Source organism: Pantherophis guttatus, chromosome 2 (assembly GCF_059756535.1).
Source record: "Pantherophis guttatus breed Tessera chromosome 2, ASM5975653v1, whole genome shotgun sequence".
Classification (NCBI taxonomy): domain Eukaryota; kingdom Metazoa; phylum Chordata; class Lepidosauria; order Squamata; family Colubridae; genus Pantherophis; species Pantherophis guttatus.
In genome coordinates this window covers 164596346-164623220 of record NC_142064.1, presented here as the reverse complement: position 1 = coordinate 164623220, position 26875 = coordinate 164596346, and the positions used below count along the sequence as shown (strand labels likewise).

General features: G+C 36.9%; 1 protein-coding gene across 4 annotated transcripts in view; it reads right to left on the bottom strand.

The window, feature by feature from the left end:
* Positions 1-1532: 1532 nt before the first annotated feature.
* The window catches only part of MFSD11 (major facilitator superfamily domain containing 11), a 27667-nt gene continuing 2324 nt past the window's right edge, over positions 1533-26875 (bottom strand). For 2 of the 4 annotated variants that reach the window (XM_034408549.2, XM_034408551.3), the window contains exons 2-16: positions 25397-25472; positions 23936-24049; positions 23644-23818; positions 22233-22288; positions 20706-20813; positions 19842-19921; positions 18298-18394; positions 14184-14242; positions 11269-11407; positions 10349-10401; positions 9882-9947; positions 7594-7719; positions 6161-6332; positions 4657-4792; positions 1533-3324 (exon numbers count right to left, since the gene is read on the bottom strand). In XM_034408549.2, coding sequence (XP_034264440.1) covers positions 3169-3324; positions 4657-4792; positions 6161-6332; positions 7594-7719; positions 9882-9947; positions 10349-10401; positions 11269-11407; positions 14184-14242; positions 18298-18394; positions 19842-19921; positions 20706-20813; positions 22233-22288; positions 23644-23739 — 1344 coding nt within the window. In that variant the 5' untranslated portion in view covers positions 23740-23818; positions 23936-24049; positions 25397-25472 and the 3' untranslated portion in view covers positions 1533-3168. The remainder of the gene's footprint in view (positions 3325-4656; positions 4793-6160; positions 6333-7593; positions 7720-9881; positions 9948-10348; positions 10402-11268; positions 11408-14183; positions 14243-18297; positions 18395-19841; positions 19922-20705; positions 20814-22232; positions 22289-23643; positions 23819-23935; positions 24050-25396; positions 25473-26875) is intronic. The other 2 variants (XM_087887208.1, XM_034408552.2) reach the window with 1 other exon arrangement.

Here is a 26875-nt window from a genome sequence, read left to right as displayed (position 1 = left end):
AATTTTTACTGTATGTTGTAAATGTTTTATAAGCTACTTTGAATTTTAGAAAAATAAATGTTATGAGTTTTAAAAATACCAGTGTGTTAGAATTCCATTTACCATTAGCAGTATTTTTAAAATGGTTTAAAACCGGCATAAAATTAGGGGCAATTAATGTCATTATCAAATAGGTGGACATCATTAACAAATACATGGTGAAACAGGTTAGTAGTACAACACAGTTGCATAGCTATTTTTTAACAACCACGCATTTTTAAAATGTGCATAATCATTGCATATAGTACAATTACATTAAAAGCCTCTGAGATTTTTTGCAAAATTTATTTATTGATCTTATTCAGTTTTATTTCTGTAATCATAAAAAGAAATAAGCGGTATTAATTTTTAAAAGTATTTCAATCCATATCATGTAACTGAGAATAGTTTCATAATTTTTTAAAAAATGATGAACATCTAGAGATAACACAGCTGTATCAACAAACTCAAAATGGATAGTTTGTGAAATCATTTGGCTGGACATAATCATTTGGAATAACATATATGCCAATATCTAATTGCTCAAACTAATCATTTTTCAGTCAAGTGGGGTTTTTTAAGTATCCCAGCCTGTTTTAATGAACATCTATATCACCTGAATAGATGCAATTAATATTGGCACTAATTCCCTATCTTTACAAAGGCTGAGCATCATTAGGGTCTTTGGTAGTTTTGCTTTCTGTCAACATTCAGAATCAAAACTGTATCTCTAAGGACAATATACAGGTAAACTGTTTTGTTTTTTAATCAGGATAATTTATTCTGACAATCTTTAGCTCTCAAATCCACAAACATGATGCTGGATTATAAATTTAAGATTCTTACAAGAAAATAGTTTGGCTTAAAATTACTTTAGTTTTTTTGGCAATTATTTGTTTGGTTCTAAGGAACAAATCAATTAACCCTGTCATCCGCAATCTTCACATGGAGTCAAGAATTGGAAATATTTTAATGTTCTTGGTTTTATGAAGTAAAATCAATTCTGTAATTCTTTCTGCTGCATATAAGCTACCACTTTGAAATCTGTTAATAAAAATTGCCTTGCTAAATGGCAAAACTTTCCCTTAGCACTTAGTATTGACAGATATGTCTCTTAAAAGTGATTAGCTGTTATGGCTAGACTACTAAATAAATAACATTCAGTATCAATGCTGTCATGATCTTAGATGTACAAATAAGAAAGTATATATGCTGAACACAAAAACCATTCACTGTTTTTATGTAGTGCTGTTTCTCCGCATAGTACTGTTTCAACAGAATGGTAAGCAAAAATATTATTTTATACACAAAGTAGCAATAATGAGGTTTTGAAGCATGCTATTTTCAAAACTGAGATACAGTTCTGTGTCCACATTTTTCTAGAACTGATCACAATTTTTATGTTCCCTTATAGCTGACTTCAGACATGTTGTGCATTAGATAAGATTGTGATATTCCTCAATTAAAGCAAGGGGGGAGGGGGACAGAGGATTGGATTGTAGCATTGTCTGTTCTTTATTCTTTATTTGTGAAAGTACCCCAGGGATTGGACAACTCTTTGGAAGCAAAGTGCACTCCATACAAAAAGCTGAATTGAATTTATGTCTATTATTTAATCAAAGAACGTCTAAATCAACCATACGTTTTAACTGATTACAATGTCAATCCCACATGGATTGACTTAAGAAGCTCCTCTGAATTCATTAAAGTTTGCTCCCAGTCCCAGGTGAATATTGATTGCAGTTTGAATATACATAGATTCGCATGTGAATTAAAACAAGAAAAATCATCTTGATTAAACTAATCAATCAAACATTTTAGGTATGCTACACAGTTTAGCACCTGACAAAATATTTGTAGATATTGTAGAATAGATATACATTCATAACATCTGAGTGCTTCTTTCTCCAGCAAAAATATGGCACTAAAATGTAGTGTATAATGAATTGAAGTTATAAATTGATAATCTAATTAATGTTTATGAATCATACTTATCCCTGTACTTGATGGGCAATAAACAGCCCTAGGCCTTCAAGTGAACTCTTTTTGTGACTCTTAATTTTTTCTTCTCATGACTTCTGAAGACCAATGAGTTTCCCACCATTTGGAATTCAGAAACACATTAAAAAGTTATAAAATATGTATATAACAAAACACTCCGCAGAAATTCAACCTTACCTCTACATGCAACATCAGCTACCAAAAGGTAAAGCATCCTTATTTTGCACTTTAGTGCTATACTTTGGCTCCTCTGATGATGTTCAGCAAATCAATACAAAGTAAGTATGGTAAATACAAAATATTCCATATATGAAGTGTTCTGTTTTGGGTGGCTCACATCCAGACCCGGAACATGCATGTTCCAGCAGAAATGTTTCAATTACGGACAACAGGAAAATGCTAAGGACGTCAGCAAGTGTGCCTGGCAGGGAGGTAGGGAAATCGGGGAGGTAAGCAAAGGGAGATCCTATGAAAAACTAGGATATGTCACCCTTGAAAAAGAAATCAGTGGTACCTAAGGGGAAATAGGAAAAAGAATACCCTGAGAAAATCAGCAGGCAGGCTAATTTACAGCCTTTGCAGAGAAAGGCAAAAATATACCTGGGCAAAGTGTTTGAGATTATAAAACCCTTCCACAATTGTTTCAGTGCAAACCCAGAATAATCAAAATGTTCCAGGTTTCCAGACTACTCTATGCAGAACTGCTAATCAGAACATGTAAAATACAATGTGTTTATTTCAATTAAAAATTCACTTTCCATTTTCCTTATGCTCTTACTAGAAATGCACAACGATGAATTTTACAGGAAAAAAATATATATGGTAAAGTTGTAATCCTATACCTAGTTTCAAGTCTCAGTGAATTTGATTAAGGTTCAAATAATCTTAAACCTAAAAGAACAGCAACAGTAGAATTTCCATAATGGCTATTCTTAAACTCAAGTAGACCTGATTTAAAAAAGAGTGCCTCTCTGTCCCCTCTACAGGGTTCTTTCTCCACATTGCAGTCTGTGATCTTCATTACTACTGATTGATAAGGGAATAAAACCTTTTAGAACTGTGGTGTTAAATATATCTGTATTCCATAGTCTTTCCAATCAACTTGTGATTTGCAAAGGTGACTATTACTTCAGGACCACACTGCATTTATCAAATGTTGCGATAACCTGTACTTCTGGCTGCTGCTTCCCATTCCACTGTGAAAAACGTAATTGTCCCAAAAAATCCAACAACTGCCATTATTAGAAGTTGCCACTGAAGAAACAAATAGTTGCTGTAGAAGAAAGCAACAGCTGCACAGACAGACTGAAAAGGAAAAAAAAAAACATGTTTTAAGTGCAATCTTAATGACAAGCCAACTGAGTTATAGACATTGATTTTTAATGCCATCTCACCTCCACTTTTAATTACTGGAACATAAATTTTCCTAATCATGTTTCTTTATAGAAACAAATACTCTTATTCCAAATTGGACATGCCCAATATACAGATTACTTTTTGTGAGAGTGTTGTTTGTGTATACAAAATCCAGCAGTTATTTCAAATTGTACATTGAATGGCCTAGCATTGATATACATCAATTTTGCATTTCATTTAAATATAATTTAACGGATTATGTCTAATTTGGAGTAAATGAGATCAGTAGCAATTACTTCCGAATAAATATAAGACAGTGTTGCAAACATACCAAAGTATCTTTTCTATATAAACATGCCACCTTGAACTCCAGGGTAATTTTGATGGAGGAATGGCAGGCCACATATTGAACAACAAACAAAAATATACTATTGTGGATGCATTCTTTGCTACCATAACCCAGCTGTTATTTTATAGTTTTTACTTGATAATATCACAGGAACTTTTCTCAGAAATTAATTCTACTCTCCCTTTTTCGTTGCACAAATGGCAAAGTTTCCTTTAAGCCATGCTCAATTTCTAATGACTAAATAGATAGATCCATAAAATTCCTTGGCAACTGTACAGCAATATAGTATGGTACTACTTCCAGAATGTGGTAATAGTGGGGGTTTGCCCAGTCTATAGGGATTTCTGGTAGTTCCTTGCCAAATATTATGATGTCTAATTGTACTTATTGAGCAAGTGAGACAAAGTTGGCTAACCTGCTGAGATATTTTACCCAATGAAAATGGAAGTGTCATTAGGTCCCTCCTCTTTTGGGTTTAGTAGTATCAGGCTAGAGACTGGGAAGCCGTGAATTCTAGTTCCACTTTAGGTACAAAGCCTGTTGGGTGACCTTAGACCAATTATTCTTTCTCAGCCCTAGGAAGAAGGAAAATCACTTCCCAAAAATCTTGAGCTGCAGGGATTACAATTGTCCTTGACTCACAACCACAACTGGGAGTAGAATTTCCATTGCTAAGGGTGTTAAGGGAGTCATGCCCAATTTTGTGTAATAATGCATGCCAGTTGCTAAGTGCCAGTGGCCATGAGGGGGGTGCTATGATGGTTGTAAGTGTGAATACTGTTTATAAGTCACTTTTTCAGTGCTGTTATAACTTTGAATATTAGATAGTCGAGGGCTATCTATAGTCCAGGCAGTTGCTGTGAGTCCAAAACTGATGAAAAAGCAACAAACATCATCACCATCTGGTTCTGCCACTTGGATATAGATATTACCTGAATGAATTTAAATATAGCAAAGGCAGGTGCACTGTCTTCAGAATACAAGAATCCCAAAATACTAAGGAGTTGAGTGTTGAAACAGCTATCTCCAAAGCCCAGTAAGAAACTGCAAAAAATGGCCACTTCTTTGCTAAAATAAAGAAGCAATAAACAATAAACTCAAAATTATAACTGAAAAACAGTATTATGTTCAATTCATTTCTGATTTTTTCCCCCAGGATTGAGAAATACAACAGAAAAGTGGCCAATCACAGAAGATTAGCAAACAGATATTTTATTTGAACATGTTATTTTTTAAGACAGCCTTTCCCAATCCAACCTTTCATTGTGTGATGTATTCCCAACACATTTTTATGCTGCAAGATTGGAGAAAACCATTTCAGAGTATTTCTACATTTTACTTATTCATTTAATTTTTATAGCCACCTGTCTTAATTGTATGATTATGGGGGGCTCATAAACAAACAATATTTAAAACACCAAAACTATTTTAAAAACTGCAGTTTAAAACAATAAAAATACTGTATATAAAAAACCATTAAAATCATACATTACAGTTTATTTAGCACAGATATCAGAGTAAATGCTATAGGGCCACTTTTCTCTAACACCATCTTCTCTCAGGAATTGCGTATCATTTGTTTGTACATAGCCTTTCACATACATTTACAAAACAGTTGACAACAATGGAATTAGATTCCTGTAATTCTTCCAACCTTCAATATGCTTTGATTGGGACTATTAATAGTGTTCTCTTTTAGAGTCACTGATTTCAGGTAAGGCCCGATAATCATCAAAGTTAATATGCCTCTTCATCATAACATGGTATTTTATCTCAAACAGAAAAAGATTGCTGTTGTTTTGCTATGATGCCTTTTTGATCAGTCTAACTTTATGGAGTTACAGTATTTGAACCAAATGGTATCCTGTGCCACTTCAGGATTTGTGCATGTGATATAGACACCATATTTTGTTTCTGTTATTTGATTAAATTACAGTTTGTGACCATTAAACCATATAATGAATATTAATCAAGATTCATAATTCATTTCAGAATAGACTGGAGAAATTAGCTTAAGGTACTTGAATTCCAATAATTTAGCTATAGTTTCACCTGAAAAAAGTTTAACCCCCACCCTGTCCATCTTCAAACAGAGCCTATATGATTGAAGAATTTCCAGTTATGAAATTCTATAAAATTTCTAGTTCTATTCCATAATAGGGGAACACAAATGCAAAAAAATAGCACAATACTGGAATTTCAAACTGAAAGTTAGATCTGTCATCCTGACAATGAAAACATAAAAAATGATCTTCAAATACTAGTAATTCATTATAGCAAAATGACTGTGACCAAAAAGAAAAAAACTACCACAAATGGGCAATAATTCCAGATTCTGTGAATTAGCTACATTTTCATTTGCTACTTCTGCAAAATATATATATACAGAAATTGTCTTTTAAGAATAATCTGGATAGAAGAAGCAAAAATACGTACCTTGGTTCCATGAATGCAATGCTATCTGTTCCTTCCATGGAGGCAATAGGTGCATCATTTGGTATATTACAAAAAATCAAATAGAAAGCTATGAAATGGACTACAATGCCTAACATCACTACTGGGTTCCTGCCAAATCTGTTCTTACTTAGGAGGCCAAAGATTCCTCCACCTGTAACAGCAAATATATAATTATTATCCATAAAATTATTATTAATATTATTAATTATTAATAATTATTATCCAGAAAATTGCTTTCTTTAATGCAGATGCTCAGAGGGTAAACTAAGGAACAAGCTTTTTACTGAAAATGTTAAAAGGAAAGTATTTTCTTGAAGACTGGTTTCTTAAGATTCCTGATGTTAAGGAAGTATCTTAACTGGAACAGTTAGAACCTATCTTAGCAGTACAATATTATAAAATTCCAGTAGTTACCAGTTTATTACCATCATCCATAAGGAAGGTAGTTTCAGCAATGGTAATCGGCTGGTGGCACTGTCTCTTTAAGGAGACTAAATAAATGCATACTAGTACATGTCAAGCAAGATCTCTAAAAACACTCTGAGCTTGATTGTTGTCTTGCAGATGTTTCATTATCCAACTAGATAATATCATCAGTGCTATAAGGGAGTAGGGTTTGCTCTGTTTATATACAGTGCCTTGCCCTGTCAGTGTTGGATTACAAATGGACTGGTATCATAGCAAACTGGGACAGTGCTACATTAATAATAGCATTACACTGGAATAACTGAGCCATGTCATTCTATCAAAACAATATGTCTGCTTTTTATATTGAACAATGTACTGAACTCACATATTCTATAACAGGGGTGTCAAACTCACAGTGTCATCACATGACATATCTCAACTTTTACCCCTTCACTAAAATGGGGTTGGCATGGCCAGTGTGTGACGCATCCAGCCCACAGACCCCAAGTTTGACACCCTGTTCTACAGTGATACAAAAGGATGAAGGCAAAGAATAAATATGTAAGACAACTTTGTTCATGAATTTAAAGCAAAAATAAATGAAAACAAGAAATCCTCTGAAAATGCTTTGGGGAGTCTTGTTTAGCCTTTGTTCATTCATTTCACAATGGTAAAGTTGTGAGGACAACTGAGAACTTAGAGTGAGACCTGACTACTTGGTCATTCCTCTACAAGGAAAATTTAACAATTAATTTTGGACTATCTATTATCATAGTTCCTTACTTTATCTACCTGCATATTATATAAATGTATTCATTGATCACATTTATTTATTAAATTTATTTATTTAAATATCAGAAAATATTTTCTATTATTTAAAATAATAGAAAATATTTTCTATTATTTACAAGTTTCTCCAAGTTTGTTGTATCATTTCGTTTTGTTGGAAAATGAATGCTTTGTGTTGCAACATCAGGCTCATCTAAGAAGCAGTTTGAACTCACCTAATATTTCTCCAATGCCAATGAAAATACCAGAGAGTCCAATAAGACTTTTTTCTTCAGCACCAAATTTCTTTATAGCACCTATACAAGTTCCATATACTCCAGAGAAGAATGTTAATTCCAGCCCTTGAAAAACAACATTATTTCAGTCATTATTATATATAAGTATTTATCCTTAAGTAAAACACTTTCAGAGGAACTTTAAATAAATATTTCAATTATAATTATTTAGCAAAATTCCCATATCCCTATGTGTCTTCACAAGACTCAATTAAAAAAAACCAAACACCACTTAGAAACAAACAGTGTAATTTGCAGATAGATAACATATTAGTACATTCAAGAACATTCAAGATATGCAATGTCTGATGGTAGACATTAACTGTCTTTGTATAGGTGGATCAAAATATTATGGTTCCCTAATTACAGTCTTCCAAATAGGATAGGCCTCTTTGAATAAAGAAAACAGCAACTATCCCTGCTCCTTTGCTAACTATATAGTAACCTGACAGATCATGAGGGCCAGAATTAATTTTTACTATAAATATTCCCCAAATTCAACAATTCAATTCCAAAGTAAATTAAAGACTTCCACAAGTTAAACTTGACATGTTGACTACTTGGATACGTCCATTAAGTTTTCTTGGCAATAATATAGGATGTTTCTTTTTCAATTTCCCAGTCCATGATAAAACTGTGATTTCCTGGAGACTTTTATCCAAGCTCAAATCATTCAATACAGCTTGGCATTTTTTTAAATCAACCATTAAGTAGATGCTGATACTTATTGTGATCAATTATAACACTTTTTTTAATTCAATATCTTTGTAAGTACAAAATATCTCTGGATTATCAAGGAGCTAGATTATGCCTTTCTAAAATTAAGAGATTGCTTTAATTTTAAAGGTTTATTTCAGTAATGTAAAAAGATTGTAGATGAAAAGTATTATAATTCAGTTTAAAATAAAATTGTAAAAAGGGAATAAACTGTGTAGATGTCACATTTCATACTGATCATAGTATAAAAAATGTTTTATTAATTTATGCCACAGTGCAGATGAAATTGAACAATGTGGTATTTTAAAGAAAGAAGCAGTAGATAGTAAGGAAGCATTTGTGCTGGGATTCTCAATTTGATTTATAGGGTTTTAATACAAAGGAATTATAAAATTACTTTGGGTTTTTGGGTTTTGTCCAAAAAAGGCCCTTTAACAATTAGCACTTCATTTTAAAAATAGTTTTTAGCTGCAAAGAATTCTTAGGAACGTTCTCTATACAGATAGGTAGTCCTTGACTCATGACCATAATGGAGTCTGCCCATTATGGTTGAAAGTCATGATGGTCATTAAGTAATACACCCATGTGAATGCATCACTTACGATCCTCCAGCCCTGCTACCCTCAATGGAGAGAGCAAGGGGTGCCTCAGGTATACTGAGGAAGGCCCTGGAAGACTTAGCGCAGGTCCTGCCATGGGCTCTCAAGGCCTCCCCCCCACTCATGGTACGCCAAACTCCACAAGCCACCCTTTGGGGTTGCTGTGGTCCTTGGCCCTGCTTCCCACCCTGCCAGGTCTCACATCATCATACTCATCTTGAATCACCCATCATGCATTTACCTTTTGAACGTCTCCGGAGTTCAGGTTAGAGAAGCAAAGCAAGCTGCTCTGCTGCTGGGCCACATGGTGCAATCCTGGAAGTGGCCACCATTTTCCAAGTGGCTACAATTCAATGCAGCTGCTTGGAAAATAATGGCCACTTCTAGGATTGCACTATGTGGCCCCACAATAACAGCCTGCCTCCTTCACTAACCTGAGCTACAGAGATCTTCCAAACGTGAGGAGGAGTGTGTGAGGCCCAGTGGGGTAGGAAGCCAGCAACACCTGGAGGAATCTAGTGGGGGAGATAAGCAGGGGTGCTGCAGCATCCCTGCAGTTAATTGTAGGGGGAACAACTGTGGTGGAGCTGCAGTGACCATAACTTCAGGACCAGGTCATAAATAGCTTTTGGAAGGTCTGCCATAACTTCAAACAGTCGCCCAATCATAAGTCAAAGACTCATAACGATCAATCATAAGTCAAGAACTATCTGTAGTTTCCTCACAGCCCCATGGAATTACAGTGACATCAATTAATGCAATAACGTCAGAAAGGAATGCCATTAACTGATTTTCATTAAGAATCCAAAGACTGGACAGGACTGAAAACATTTAGTAAAAACATAAGAGATATAACAAATGTCTGTACTGTATAAACTTTCAAGATTGATATTTGCACTCTTGTTCTATTACCTGTATAGGCTGTTGGGACACTAAGTAGCAAAATCCGTCTTGTAGCACACAACTTGAATGATCTTTCTACAGAGAATGCAAAATGAAAATATTTAATTAATCTTGATGTGATGAGAATCTTCATTGATTTGTAATTCAAAAATGGAAAACTGAGCTTAATTCCAATACCCCTTTCTTCCTCAATGATAATGAGCTCTTCTCTAGTGGTACTCACAGTTTTGAATATAACTACACTATGGAGCTTAACAAATCAGTGGACTATACCAACTTTGTGAGCCAAAGCAGGATAAACAATTAATCCAGCTGCACTAAAATAGGTAATGTTACAAGATTTATAGCAATGTTGCTACTAACATTATGTCTCTGCTTCCTTGAGGAGGGAAATCTTAGAAAGAAGCTACAAGGAATTGTAACCATTTGTATTTGACTCTTGAGCATGACAAAATGCCCTGGGAACTTTTACTTACTTATTGCATCCATGGCCCTTGATGTTTTGCTTTGGCCGGACCTGATAAAACAACTATTTATTTAAAGTGAAAAAATATGTAACATATTAAGAAAATCATTATCTTGCATCATTATCAATGTTTTCCTTTACTCAGTACCATTTGTCATTTAAAAATAAAATAAAATATCAATGTAGAAAATATTGATTCAGACATAAGCCATTAACTTAAATTATATGTGCATTAAACTTTTGACGTCACTTTTTTTCCCCATGAATTCCCCCTACACATCAAACTAGGTCTGCCCAGTATCATGCAACATAAAAATATACCGTGTTTCCCCGAAAATAAGACCCTGTCTTATATTTTTTTGAACCCTGAAATAAGCGCTTGGCCTTATTGCCATGCACTCAAAAGCCCGATTGGCAGTGGTGAAATCCAAATTTTTTTACTACCAGTTCTGTGGGTGTGGTTTGGTGGGCGTGGTGTGGCTTAGTGGGTGTGGCAGGGGAAGGATATTGCAAAATCTCCATTCCCACTGCACTCTGGGGTCAGCGAGAGGTGGTATTTGCCAGTTCTCCGAACTACTCAAAATTTCCACACCAGTTCTCCAGAACCTGTCAGAATCCTGCTGGATTTCACCCCTGCCAATTGGGCTTATTATCAGGGGATGTCTTATTTTGGAGGAAACAGGGTATCAACGCAAATTAATTTTCCTACATAAATTAAGTATGTAGTTTCATGTAAATTATCTTGTAGCTGTACAGTTTAAATCTAAGCATCCTTCCCACCCTGAATAACCAGGGCAAATAGATTGTTTTCTAGTTACAGTTTCTAGCCTCTCTGCATTAAATACAAGCATCCTTTCTTATTCAAAAAAGAGCAGAAATATTTGATTAAGAACATACTGATATAACCAAAAATCAGCCATTAGCACCTACATGCTATCTGCAATGTTTTCAGCAGTGGTTTCCTCTTCTTCTGAATTTGTTTTTTCAGGAGTTCTAATGAGAAAAAACAAAACAGTGCCCACTAGACTGATCACCGTCAGAGAGATGAAGACAGTCCTACGGTCGCTTTCTGTGGAGAAGAAAAATATTGTGTTATACCTTCTTCAACGAACAGTGTACTCATTCAAAGTTGGCAAAATATTCAGGATATTTTTCAGATAAAACAAAATATAAAGTACAGAACAAAATTTACATTCATAACAAATGTCAGTAAATTTTCACAAATCAAATCAAGATTCTGTTTTTGAAGAAAACTTTTTTTAAAAAATATTTTTTATTATAATTTTCCTTTACACAACTCTAGTACATAATCAACAGACGATGTCATTTTTATATACTTCGGATCAACATACATTATATACATTCAATATCTAAACCTCAATAGCCTTATATATATTTCCAATTTTTATTTCTATTATCTATCCAGGTATACCACTTTCCCCAAAACAGATAAAATTCTGAATCACCTTTTTCATTTAGTTCTAGGGTAAGTTTATCCATTTCGGCACGTTCATATATCTTTTGAATAATCAATCCCTCTGGTGGTGTATTGCAATCCAATTCTTGCCGTTGTTACTATGTGTAGGATCAAATATCTTTCTATCAAATTTTGTTTTAAGTATTCCCAGGAGAAATGTTTCCGGGTTTAGTTCTATTTGACAATTTATTATATCTTGTAGCCATCCTTGTATCTTAGTCCAGTACTTTTTCACTTCAGGACATAGCCACCAAGCATGAATAAAGGTACCTTGACATTGGTTACATTTCCAACACTTTGGGCTTAGATTCGAATACATTTTAGCCAGCCTTGCTGGAGCTAGGTGCCATGAAGATAACTATGCATATTAACATATTGTTTTAGTATGGTCATGGAGTCACTTAATTATTCAATTATTAGGAAATATAGCAGAAAAGCATTCAAAACTATTTAGTATATTCCAAGGAAGAACTCTCTGCATAAATATGCTCATATCTATATGAGATATAGAGAGATCTCTATCTTTATCTCTATTGAGATAGAGATAGATCAGTTGAAAAGTTCAGTCTTCAAAGAAGTCTGTCTGTATTTGTTTTCTCTGGTTCCCTATTCTTCACTTGTCTTTTGGCTTACTATAGCTCATTGGTCAGTAAGGAAAGCAGATTTTACAGTTTTTCAGAATGTAATGCTTTATTACAGTATATATATATATATATACAGGCTGACTCCACTGATGCAGTTTGCTTGGCAGCATTACAGACAGCTACCCTCCTCCAAGGTTTTTCTCACTTCCCAGTCTAGCCAACAGCCTTGGAATTCTCAGTATTTCCACTTGCAACAGATGTGCCTGCTTAGCTTCTAAGATCAGCCAAAGTGTTGTGGCTTTAGGATTAAGCTCTGGGTGAATTGAATGGCACTCCAAAATAGATATGCATATTTTATTACAATACAGTATGCATCATGAAGATAATAATCAGGCCTCTGAGAGAATGAAGTTGGGGTTGCTCTCTGCTCTTTTCAAAAGTAGCTGCAGTCATGCAGATAAGCCTGCACAAACACATATACACACAAACACTTTTCTCAAGTATCCATCCATGTCTTCAGAACAGTACTCACAGGCATTTAAGTCTATGTTCCAAATGCCCGATTAATTGAACCACACCCTGGTGTTTTCAAGAATATGCTGACATTTAGAGGCAGCCTCATCCCATCCAATCTTTTGAGTTTATGAAAGCAAATACTAAGACAGAGTGGGAAGAATGGATAGGAGAAAAGCTGATAAGCAATCCTGGTGGGAGTCCTGTCTGGAACCTGGAGCTTTGTCTGGAGTTCAGTACCAACTAGGAAAGAAGCAACTGCACAAAAATAGCATGCCATCCTAACTAAAGCAGAAACTTGGAGTGGAAAGGCAAAAGTTGTATGCTATTTAAAAGAATTTGAGACTTAATACTGAGTATTAAAAGGCTGAACATAAAGGTCTGAATATTAAAGATGTATTTACATGGCAACATCACCTTGCAAGTCCTAGAAGGGTAGGGCTGATCCAGAGCAATAGCCTGTTGATGGGGAATGCATATGTTGCAATAAAGCATTATGTACAGTTTTGCTTCACTGAACTGTGTTCAGTCCTTGAAACACAAAGAACCGTCATAAGGCAGAAAACGAAGATTGGGAATGAGGAAAAATAAGAAACAGGATTCCTTTTTAAATTAATGTTTTACTATGAATTATAAGAATTGGCGTTAGTCATCAAAGTTTCATACATTATCTAGGGTCAATAAAGAATAATTTTTAAAATGAAAAATGGCAAAATTGTACGTACTTTAAATTATCTTAAATCATTGTGCAATGTACAGGTAACATCATAGCGTGAGACAATTATTTGTCTTTCCTACCCCATCCAATATTTTATTTGTATCCTGCCTTTATTATTTTTACAAATAATTGAAGGTGGCAAATATATTCAACACACCTTCCTCCTCCTATTTTTCCCCAAACAACAGCCCTGTTAGGTGGGTTGGGCTGAGAGAGTGTGACTGGCTCAAAGTCACCCAGCTGTCTTGGTAAGTACTTGGCTAAACCAAGGTAGAATGGAAATGGAAATGGAAAGGAAGAGAAGAGTGGGAAAGCATTTGCTTGTCCACTTCAGGCAAAAAAATACTTCCACATAAACTTTTCCTTTTCTTATCTAACTGCTGAGACAGTAAATTATTCTGCTTGTCTGGGTGTAGGTGATTAAATATCAAAGGACACAACATTTTAAAATGGGATTTGTACAATATTCAGTGAGATATTATAAAAATTCAAAGATGGAGACAGTAGGCTCTTGAAGACACCGGTTTCAAAGGATTTCATGAACAATACCAACCTGATATGTAAGTTTTCCCTTGCCAGGCAAAATATATGTAGAGATTTCCAAAAAACAAGCTGTAAACAGAAGATAACTAGTGGTTAATGCATTATTTTTGATATAAGAAAAAAAAAGGTGAATTGTAGTTCAAATCAAGATTGAAATCTTAATAAACCTCAAATAATCTCAAGGATTTATCTGTAAAATGTTAAATTATATTGGCATTGCAAGTAGATTCCAACATACTCAGCCAATAAGAGCTCATCTTCCCAGGATATGCATGTTTTTCTTTCATTATATCAGCCTTCTTCAAACTAATACCCCCTGGTGGCTTGGATTTCAATTCCCATAGTCCCAGTCAACAGGATTTTTGGTCATAACAGCTAGCAACTATGAGAACTGAAGTGCAACACAAACAGATCATATCAGGCAAAGAAGGCTCCATGAGAATCATGGAAATTTCACAGCATAAATGTTAAAGTAGACAAATATTTTGGCTCAATAAGAAGCAGCCTAGGAATGATCCCAATGATGGAAACAAATTTCCAATATATGAAAGCAGGACATAATTGCAAAGTTTAAAATAATTGAAAAGGAAATTCTGCATTTGATTTGAAAATTAAAAGTAGGAATGAACACAGCTTTCCACCTGTCTCGCCCCTCCTGTTCAACATTTATGTGAAGCCGCTGGGTGAGATCATCCGTGGTTTTGGGGTGGAGTTCCATCAGTACGCTGATGATACTCAGCTGTACATTTCCACCCCAGACCATCCCAATGATGCCTTGGAAGTGATGTCCCAGTGCCTGGAGGCCGTGCGGGTCTGGATGGGGAGAAACAGGCTTCGACTCAACCCTTCCAAGACCGAGTGGCTGTGGCTGCCGGCGTCCCGGTATAGCCAGCTGACGCCATCGCTGGTTATTGGGGGCGAATCATTGGCCCCCACGGAGAGGGCCCGCAACTTGGGTGTCCTCCTGGATGCGCGGCTGTCTTTAGAAGGGCATATGACAGCCGTGGCCAGGGGGGCTTTTTGTCAGGTTCGCCTGATACGCCAGTTGCGCCCCTTTCTGGACCGGGACTCCCTACGCACGGTCACTCAAGCACTCGTCACTTCTCGTCTGGACTATTGTAACGCTCTCTACATGGGGCTCCCCTTGGGGTACACCCGGAGGCTCCAACTGGTGCAGAATGTGGCTGCGCGGGGGATTATGGGAGCGACGGGGCGCTCCCATGTGACTCCTCTCCTGCGCGAGCTGCATTGGCTTCCGGTGGACTTCCGGGTGCGCTTCAAGGTGTTGGTGATCACCTTTAAAGCGCTCCATGGCTTAGGGCCAGGGTACTTACGGGACCGCCTTCTGCCACCAATAGCCTCCCACCGGCCGGTTCGCTCCCACAGAGAGGGCCTCCTCAGGGTGCCGTCGGCCAGACAATGCCGGCTGACGACCCCCAGGAGGAGAGCCTTCTCTGTGGTGGCACCTACCCTATGGAACAATCTACCCCCAGAGATACGAGTGATCTCCGACCTTCGGATTTTTCGTCGGGCCCTAAAAACTTATTTTTTCCAGTTAGCCGGTCTGTCTTGATTTTAGGGTTAGTTTTAAAATTTTAATATTGATTTTAAATTGACAAGTTTTAAATTATGGGCCAAATTTATAAATTATTTTAACTTTATTTTTTAACTGTGATGTTTTGTATAGATGTTTTTATCTTGGCTGTTCACCGCCCTGAGTCCGAAAGGAGAAGGGCGGTATAGAAATTTGAATAAAGTAAAGTAAAGTAAAGTAAAGTCTTTGGAAGATCACATGACAGCCGTGGCCAGAGGAGCTTTGTATCGGGTTCGCCTGATGCACCAGTTGCGTCCCTTTCTGGACCGGGATGCCCTGCACACGGTCACTCATGCCCTGGTCACATCCCGTCTGGACTACTGCAGCGCTCTCTACATGGGGCTCCCCTTGAAGAGCACTTGGAGGCTCCAACTGGTCCAGAATGCGGCGTGCAGGTAGTTATGGGTGCGATTCGGCGCACCCACGTAACACCCCTCCTGCGCAAGCTGCACTGGCTCCCGGTGGTCTTCCGGGTGTGATTCAAGGTGTTGGTTACCACCTTTAAAGCGCTCCATGGCTTAGGGCCGGGGTATATACGAGACCGCGTTCTGCCATCAACAACCTCCCACCGGCCAATATGCTCCCACAGAGAGGGGCTCCTCAGGGTGCCGTCGGCCAAACAATGTCGACTGGCGACACCCAGGGGGAGAGCCTTCTCTGTGGGGGCACCAGCCCTCTGGAATGAGCTGCCCCTAGAGCTTCGTCTTAGCCCCGACCTGCGTACTTTTTGCCGCACCCTTAAGACCCTTCTGCTCCAGCACGCCGGACTGGCCTAGTACAAATTTTAAAATGGGTGTACGTGTGTTTTAATTCGCTGGCCAAATTTTATATTTGATTTTAATTGGTTTTAAATTTTATAAATCTATGTGTTTTAATATGGCTGTACACCGCCCTGAGTCCTTCAGGAGAAGGGCGGTATAGAAATCTAATAAACTTGAAACTTGAAACTTGTAACCTGATTATACCACTGCCCCTTTCACATTGTTGCTTCCCCCCCCCCTCCAGATCTTGTTGCTTTAAAAAAATGTTTGTTTCTGGGATCAGTTTAGAATGCTAGGTTAACCTACCAATTTATCCATTAACCAGAACCTAGCTGACTTTGGCTAACCTTGAAAAACTAAGCAAGCTTAGATCTTTAAGTATTGGGCAGAAACTACCAGAGGCCTGCAAGCTAGACTGGGAAAATGAAAATATATCTTTAAAGAAGTAATGGGAAATAAATTGGAATTATTCCTCAGAAAACTACACAAACATGTCTATGAAGTTACCAGTTGATCTGAACTTAAAGAAACATTGTTTAACTACAATATCTTTACAATCCTATTTTGGAAATTCATAGGGTTTTAAAATCAGAACTCTAGGCACTACACTCTTTTTGCCTGTACAGTCTTCCCAAGGCCGCAATGGAAGTGGTCATTGATAATAATCCCTTTCGTTTCTATCTATACAAACTGATAAAAAGACATTTTATTTTGGATGGCACATAATCCGTGACTGATCATTTTTATATTGTTAACTGCTGGGTGGTGAGGTCTGTTGCTCCTAGTGGTGCTGCTGGATACTGCCCTCCTGGTCAGGGCAGTGTTGTGCTGAACACAGACCTCTCCTTTTTTGTTTAGCAACTCTTTATATTAACAGATGTGTTGCTTTTGAATTATTTTGTCCTATCTTTTTATGTTTTAATCTTTATTATAAACTCCTTTGATTATTTTTACTTCTTTAAATTTGCTTGCTGTCCATCTTGCCTATTTTGCTTAATAAAAAAGCAAAGTATCAATTATACATTTCCTTTCAGGAAGCAGCAGGTATCATACACGATTCCCAACTCCAACCCAAGAACATCATTAGAATCATGTAAAAGAGGTAGAGAATAAGGGACTAGTCCCATACTTGACCAATGTCCATTGGCTAAAGTAGAAGCTGAATTTCAATTACCCTGATCTAGGTCAAAGCAATCTAAACCATCCAGACACAAAATATGTTCTAAATTGAACATGCTATTCATACTCCCTAACTTACTTTATAATAAAATCATGGAAAATTCTGAATGCCCTCAAATATTTTCCTACTGACACAGATGAAACAGTGACTCAATATAGATTTAGAATAAACTCTTGTTCCCATTTAGGACTCTTTAAATGATAATTGATATAGAAAGGAGAACTTGAACGGAACTGTAATTTCAGAAAGCACATTTTTTGTGTAAGCCCCCAAACTGATAGTTCAGTTATAGGTTGTGCTTTCACAATCTTGCTTTAAGTATCCAGAGAAATACAGCCAAATTACACATTTGTTTCCCAACATAGGGTTTTTTATATTAGCACCATCTGTGCACTTTCTGGTATTGGGTGATTTCTTCTTCCCTTAGCTCCCATTTGCCCAAAAATGGCTTAGTGAGTTCCCAAGCCTCCAAAATAAATTAGGAGTCAACTGGGAGATGCAAAAGGGAGAGGACTCCACTGCAGTCTGTAAAGTTTTATTTCATTTCACAGCATAGGATTTAACCAAAAGCAATAGTTTAATTATTTACCTGGATTGCAATAATGCCCAGAAAATTCCACTGTTCCTGCCAATTGTGTTTTCATTTGAATTTATTGTTAGGCAATTTCCTTGAGCAGTCCACAGTACTGGAAATGTAATAACAATTATTGTAAACAAGAAAAGAAATTTTCTAAAGTTTGTTTATATTGGTATCTGAAAATGTTTGAGTAACATAACATATTCTATTTTTTTGGATGCATCTCAAGGTTGCTTCACAAATGCTTACAGTTGACCCTATTTAAATATTCAAATAAAGCAGATGATATGGATATAACAAAAATATATTAAGTATTAAAATTGTATTACGGTATTCTAGTCACGGTTCCAACTGAAGTTCTAATCATTGACAAATTTAAGGAATAGGAATCTCCTTGATATGATACATTTTAAAGAAACCTATATAATGCATACTTTATTAACTACAGACAGTATTGTTCAAAGTGAATGCCACTTTAGCTGGAATGTCAATATTGTAATCTTGGGAACAAAGACAAGTTAAAGAGGTCCTTAGCAAATCTGAATTCCATGGAAAGAACTTCTTGGCTAATGTGCTAAGGCTGTGCCTTACGAGGAAAAAAAGTAATTCCAAGTCCCACTGAACTTTTCTTCACAAGGAATAACCATGTATATTTATATTATCCATATAATGTTTCTGGAGTGGTGCAATGGCTCAGTGGTTAAGACGCCAGACTTGTTGGTTGGAAAGCCAGCAGCCCAGGTTCGAGACCCAAGCATCATCTCCCGTTCTTGCCCCAGTTCCTGCCAGTTTGTTTATTTATTCATTTATTTATTGGTTCGATTTATATGCCGCCCTTCTCCGGAGACTCAGGGCGCTTACAATGTGTTAAGCAATAGCCTTCATACTTTTGTATATACCTGCTTAGTAGGGCTTTCGGCCCCCCCAAGCGGTGTTCTTTTTTATACAAAGTCAGTTTATTGCCCCCACAATCCGGATCCTCATTTTACCTACCTCGAAAGGATGGAAGGCTGAGTCAAACTTGAGCCTGGTGAGATTTGAACTTGCAGTAATTGCAGGCAGCTGGTGTTACTTAACAGCACTTTAGTCTGCTGTGCCACCAAGGCTCTTGAAATCATTTAAATGTGAGTGTATAAATAGGTACCACTTCGGTGGGACAATAACAGCGCTCCATGACATCTTGCTGGCCACATGACCATAGAAATGTCTTTAGACAGGGCTGGCTAATGGCCTTGAAACAGAGATGAGCACTGCTCCCTATAGTTAACAACAATTAGAGGAGTAAAATCCACAGGGACTGTTTTACCTTTTATGTAATGTTACAAATGGTTAAGAACAGTTTTACTACGGTAACTTGTTAATACTGGGGAATGGGACACATTTCTTGCATTCCCCTCAATGGAAAATGAGAAAAGTGTGGGAAAGCAAATTGGAAAAAGGTCCATATTACTCAGAATCAACTTAGGCTCTCACCCAAATCTCATGAGTCCACCAAAAGCAAAATAAAGTCCTTCATAAAATGGAGAGCATCTTTCAGGTTTAGAGGAAGAACTTACCAGCAGCTGCTATTCCAAGGAAAACTGAGGCTGTGTAGAAACTCCAAGTAATAGGCTGGATAAAAATGGCAATATATAAGCTGAAAAGAAAATAGTTTTAATATGCATGATGCCATGCTCACAGATCTTTGTAAAATAATTTCTATCACTAGTTGGGAGTAATCTGTACTTGATTAATTTTCAGTTGTTCTTACCTCTCCCAATTAATTCTAAATCCCATCTTTACCTGCTTACCAGATATTTAACAGAATAGCAAAATTGGAAAGGACTTTGGAGGTCTTCTAGTCCAACTGCCTGCTCAAGCAGGAGACCCTACATCAATGTTGGCAAATCTTTTCGGCACTGAGTGCTGAAAGGGGACCACGCAGGTAGGCATGCGCGCCCGTGCATATGCATGCATGTGTGCCACAAAAGCAGCCGCCCAGGGCACATGTGCACCCCGGCAAGATGATCTTCTGGTTTCCGGCACGCCACCTGGTCTTCCAGTTTCCAGTGTGCATGCACGCATGAAAACCAGCTGGCCAGTGCACATGCGCACGCCAGAAAGAGTGTCAATGAAGCACCCCCCCAGCCCACCACCGAGAACAATCCAGCGCAGCCCCCCTCCCGCCACTTCTTCCAAGGGAATGCAACCGCTTCCCAGCTGGCGCGCCTCTTACTAGGGAGTTGGACTAGAACAGCTCCAATGTCCCTTCCAGCCCTAATATTCTATTCTATTCTAAGACCAGCTACTAGAGTAGTAGTTATATCATACATTCCCTATCAATCAATTATATACAAAACAAGAGCAAGTTTTCTAGGTGCAGCTAAGTAAACGGAAATCAGCATAAATTATATACCAGGAATTGAAGCAATTTTACTTACCTATAGAAGATACCACTAATGAACATGGAAAGTTGTGGTCCTATGACTGCAACCACTGAAGGTGAAATTATATTTGATGCTGAAAACACTCCATAAATAACAGCCATACTGTACAAAGGAATAACAGTGATTAGTACATCATTAACATGTACTTGAAAACTAAGAGAACAATAAGGAGGAATATGTTTTTTGGAAAAAAATTGGTTGAAGAAGGTAAATCTGTCAATATACACACTTTATGTATGCAACCACAACAATTTTTCAAGCACCATGGTACTACCACATTGCTACACTAATTCACATAGATGTTGTATCTAAAATTATTTTACATGAAGATGCAAGCTACCTTCATTTACATCTCTCCCCAACCCATGCACAAATTTATTCATGGGAATTGGATTGTTTGTGCAATATATTTATTTTAGATTATCTTTCTCTGGAGATGAGATTTCAGAGACAAATTAGAATGCTACCTGTTTTTAGGTTTAATAAAAACAATAAAGGAAAAATTGTTAAGTACAGCATATAATACTAGGGTGAGGTCACAAATAATAGTAATAGTTTTCATCTATAGTTAAATTCCCCTAGATCAGGGGTCTGCAACCTTAAATCTTAAAGAGCCATTTGGACCCATTTCCCACAGAAAAGAAAACACTGGGAGCCACAAAACCTGGGTGGGCGTGGCGAACTCGATGTCACTCCCTTCCACCGGTCACATAACTCCCCCTAGCCATGCCTACCCAGCCAGTCATTAGGGCAGAGAACCAGTTGTTAAAAAAACTTGGAACCACAAAATCCTTTTGACATATCTCTCTCTCCCCTCCCTCCCTCCCCCCCTCCTCTTTCTGTCTCTCTCCATGTCTCTGTCTCTCTCCACCTCTCTCTGTATCTCTCTGTCTCTGCCCTGGCCGCTTCTCCATCCCCCGCTGTTGCCCTTACCTTCTCAGGCCAGGTGAGGAGTGACTGGGAGGGGAGGGCGAGGGGCGGGGCCAGTCAGTGTTGGGATCACCTGACAGGGAGCCACAGCAGAGGGCCCAAAGAGCCACATGCGGCTCCGGAGCCGTAGGTTGCTGACCCCTGACCTAGATCTCCAAATGGAAGTTCTTTTAAACTAGGTTTCGTGAAAACAAGCCAAAATCAATATATTGTTCATAGCCTGTCTTATTCAAATCATAGTTTGAACTTGACTGGGATCTTTAATTTACAACTGAAAGCCAGAATTTCTGAATACTGGCACACAAAAAAGAAAAATGAGGAACAACTGATACATCTATCATGCCTCATTCTCATAGGATGAATTCATCCCATTCCATTATGCCTGAATCTAGTCATAAAATGCACCTAAAAAGCAACAAGTTAAAACGTTCAATAAATTATAAAGTGTTGCTGCTCCATGAGTGGGAGAGGTATGGGTTTTTATGTTCTAGATTTTCAATGTTGTAAGCTACTCAGAGTTACCTGTGTTGAGTTAGGCTGGCATATAAATCTACTTAATAAAAAAATAATAAAAAGACAAGCATAATGTACCTTGTGTAGCCACTTCCATGAAAATCAGTATGATTTAAATTTGTAATAACAGTTTGCTGTAATACATTAAAATACATTAAAATGATCAACAATATGAACTATTATCCAGATTGTTTTTAAAAATATATTTAAGTTTTAAAATACAAAACAGACCCACAAGTCACTATAAATACAAATATTAAATATGCCTGTTTACAATTACTTGTATTTACTAATATTTACTAGTATTTGCAATTGATATCCTAAGTAAATCAAGTTGTTTTAAATTAAATTTGCATCAAAGAACCTTACATTAGGAAGTAAACAAAAGTCAAAAATCTAACTAGTTTTAATATCCACTTTCCTTTTGTTAAAGGAAAAACATCATATTGCTTGATAAAAAAGCGTGACCAAATCTGCATTTGCCTACAGAAGATAAAATGAGGAGCATTTGTAGAAACAACCATGATGTGGCAAATATTAAATCCTTAGTTTTTGGTACAGTACTGTAGTACCTTTAAACCATCATGTAAGTTGATCCCATGCTTAAGAGGCCTGACTGACAAAAATCACTGTTTGTTTCCATACTCCCCTCCCAAAAAAACGTTCTTACCTAAAATATTTTTATACAATGGTAAAACTAGACAACACCTCTATCTTTCCATCATTAGAGTCAAAAATAAGCTTCTAAATAACGTTCTGATTTATTGACTAGACCCAGGACATCAGAGACGGCACATTTAGTTGGACTGTGCAAAGCCAAGGCTGGCCTTATCTTCCATATTGCTCAAGACAAAAAGGAAAAGAAGAAGAACAGAGGGTTGCCTAAATACATCGAAGCAGGAGGTATTCTCTTTCCAATTACATTTGCTCATTGTTCCCCTTTTCCCAATAAAATTTTATGTCTAGAGATATGGGTTCATTATTTTAATAAGATAAGTTCTCATTAAAAGTTACCCTATATGAAAGACTGTACAATGAACTCCTGTGTTTCAGGATTGGCATAAGATCTGAATCTCTGGGCTAAAAGTTGGATGATCACAAGCACTTTTTTTATTTTTCTAGAGCTAGACTAAATGGTGAAGACATTGGCAAAATGACTAAAGTCTCTAGATGGAGACTTTAGCTGGGTGTGTCAGGGGGTTTAACATGACTGGTGGTTGCTGATCATGACATGTTTTAGAAGTAACCTAAGAAAGAAGGATCTTCCAGGGAGTCTGAATAATCATTTCTCCCAGCACAAGGTAAAGAGGATTCCATTTTTAAAATTATGCTTTTTGAGCAATCAGGAAATTCCATACTTATAATAAAAGATAACGGGAAAGGCAAGAAAAGGGCTGCAAACATTGAGACATTACATTCTGAAATATCTATTTCTGTTTCATCAAGAAGCTAATCAATGCACATAGAGAAAAGAAACATTTGCTCTTACCGCTATATTTCCACATGTTTGGAAAGCAGTGAACATAAACATGAATGCTATTCCTAAAACAATGATGTTCAACTGTTTTTTTAATTCAGAATTCATCTTGTGTTTTATCAGAATGTTGTCAGACTAAAATGTAGGTTAACATCTGTCTTTCAAGTTTCTTCCTTTTTTTAAGTTTCTGAGAAAGGAACAGAAAACACAAACTCTGCATTACTGAATTCAGCTGTTTTCTGAAAAACAAAGTATGAAGAAAATACCAGCAAACAGAAATGAAAAAAATAACAAGAGTCTCTACCTTTCAAATGCAGAACAGCAGCAGATGCAAAGAAGCAAAGACGACACATTCTGACCCAGATCTTCACTTACTTACTATATCATGGAATCAGATTTTGACTTGGACACCAATTATCTGATAAAAGGAACAGCTACGGAGATTATTTCCATTCATGCCAGACAGGAAATAAAGAACAGTTTACAAATCAAGTCAGCTGATCAAATGAGCAGAAAAAAAAAAAAAGCACTCATGAATTCTGGGAAATGCAGTTCAAAGAGCTATACACTAAGGAAAAGAAAGCATTTCTAAACAATGCTACAGAATAAAAATTCAGTGATGTCTGTAAGCATGAACAAAATATCTTTTAGATAATAATGTACATTTTGTTTTTCTCATTTGCCAGGAAATTTTGAGAAAATCTAATTCTGAATAATCTGATATATGATAAAGGGAAAATTTTGAATTGATTTGAATCGTTATGAACCTAAGCTTGTCTGAAAGGAGTACATCACAAATTAATACTTCTTTTAAGTCCCACTTAATTCAATGGGCTCTAAACCTCATTATTATTTATGATAGCACTTGCAACCTGTATCTATCAGGACAAATTGTTTTATTATAAATAACAAAAAATATATAATAATGAATGTAATCCTCCAAATCAAAATGTTTCTATCATAGTCATTAAAATATGTAATGCAGTTCAAGAAAAAAGGTAACATCCTAGATAAATATATAATTGTAGTATATAAGGTAAACCTCATGAGAACTAAATCCAATTATATTAATGCATTTGTGGTTTCCCTCATCTAATTTTCACATCCAAATGCTAGATTCAATATTGAATGGAGAAACCGGGGGAAGGGGGGTTGGCAGCACAGAGCTTTATTTATTTAGTTAGTTAGTTAGTTATTCGATTTTTATGCCGCCCTTCTCCGGAGACTCAGAGCGGCTTACAATGCGTTAAGCAATAGCCTTCATACTTTTGTATATACCTGTTTAGTAGGGCTTTCGCCCCCCCCCCAAGCGGTGTTCTTTTTTATACAAAGTAGCTTATTGCCCCAACAATCCGGGTCCTCATTTTACCTACCTCGAAAGGATGGAAGGCTGAGTCAACCTTGAGCCTGGTGAGATTTGAACTTGCAGTAATTGCAGGCAGCTGGTGCTATTTAACAGCACTTTAGTCTGCTGCGCCATCAAGGCTCTTTCCCAGAGAAGAGGCCCAGATGAACAGACTGCAGAATTCTGAGCTGGAATGGGGGACAGGGGGAGAGGTTCAGGATATCCACACCCTAGAATCTCTCGTAATATATATAATAGATTAAAAGTTATAGCTTTAAATGGTAAGATTCTTTCCACTAGATATAAGCAAATAAAGTATTGGACTTTATTGTATCTCGCGGTATCCTCTTTGGGCTAGGGCCTGACACTTAGCAACTATTCTAAATTACGACACCACCACCCCAAAAAAAACTTACTTACAATCTAGTTCCAGAGTTCTGATGGCTGCACATGTACATACTCATGGTCACAAGTACATTTGGGTAATTGGCAACCTCTAAGGGAGATGGGAGAGGAAGAAATAGAAAATATAAATAAATAAACCAGCTCACATTTACAATGTTGCAGCATTCTATAGTCTTGTGACCACAATTATAACTTTTTTGCCAGTTTTCAGTTTTTTAGTCAGTTTCTGGCAAAAAAAAAATTCATAGGAATACATGGATTCACTTAACAACCGCTAAATTCATTTAAGAATTACAATGCTCACTTAATGACTGCCATAAAGTCATAAAATCGGGGCCAGTCAACTTAAAACCGTCATGACCTACCATGGAAAATCTGGGCTCTGTCGTGGTCATAGATCAAGGACTACCTATAGTTAGTTAACACTAACAATGTAAGTAAGATAACACCTACACCTATAAGATATTTTTAGGTTGGCATTCAAAATTTACTAGACAGTGCTGTACACTAAAATCAAAATAAGGGCAGCTTTCCCAGCATTATGAGTATTTCCTACTAATTTTAGAATTCTGAAATACGTATTTAAAAAGCTACACTGAACATAGTATGAGGTATTTTCAAGAAAATAAACACAGACTTTTGGCTCCTCGCTTACTTTCTATATGATGGACTATAAATTTTTCATGTTTAGTTGCTTGGATAATGTGCACTATTGCTGTATTCTCCCATTGAATTACCTTGTTTCCCCGAAAATAAGACCCTGGCTTATATTTTTTTGAACCCTGAAATAAGTGCTTGGCCTTATTGCCATGCGCTCAGAAGCCGGATTGGGCTTATTATCAGGGGATGTCTTTTTTTTTTTTAAATTTGATTTATATGCCGCCCTTCTCCAGAGACTCAGGGCAGCTTACAATGCATTAAGCAATAGGCTTCATACTTTTGTATATTTATACAAAGTCAGCTTATTGCCCCCACAAACTGGGTCCTCAATTTACCTACCTTAGAAAGGATGGAAGGCTGAGTCAACCTTGAGCCTGGCGGGATTCGATCTTACTTTAATTGCAGACAGCTGGTGTTAAATTACAGAGCTCTGTCTGTTGAGCTATCCAGGCTTTTTGGGGAAAACAGGGTAGAAATTACTTTATTATCAACTTCTGAACTAAACATTGGTTCAAATAAAATTATATCTCCCACAAAAATGTTGATGACAATGTCTTTTTGACTGATTGCTTGTCTATTCTGCAGTCTGTTGTTGATGTGTTAATGTCTATGTGCTTATTAATGGCTAATTTGTCAGACTGCCAGGCTTCTAGAATTTCCCTGGCATTTTTGGGCATAGTTTGGTCTAGGATGGTCACATTTTCCCAATTGAAACTATGGTTAAGTCTGCCTATATGTTGTGAAATTAAAGCGTTTTCATCATGTCTTCTACCAGTTGGTGTTCATGGATGAGTTCTGCCAGTCTTCTGCCTGTTTGTCCTACATAGCAGTTGT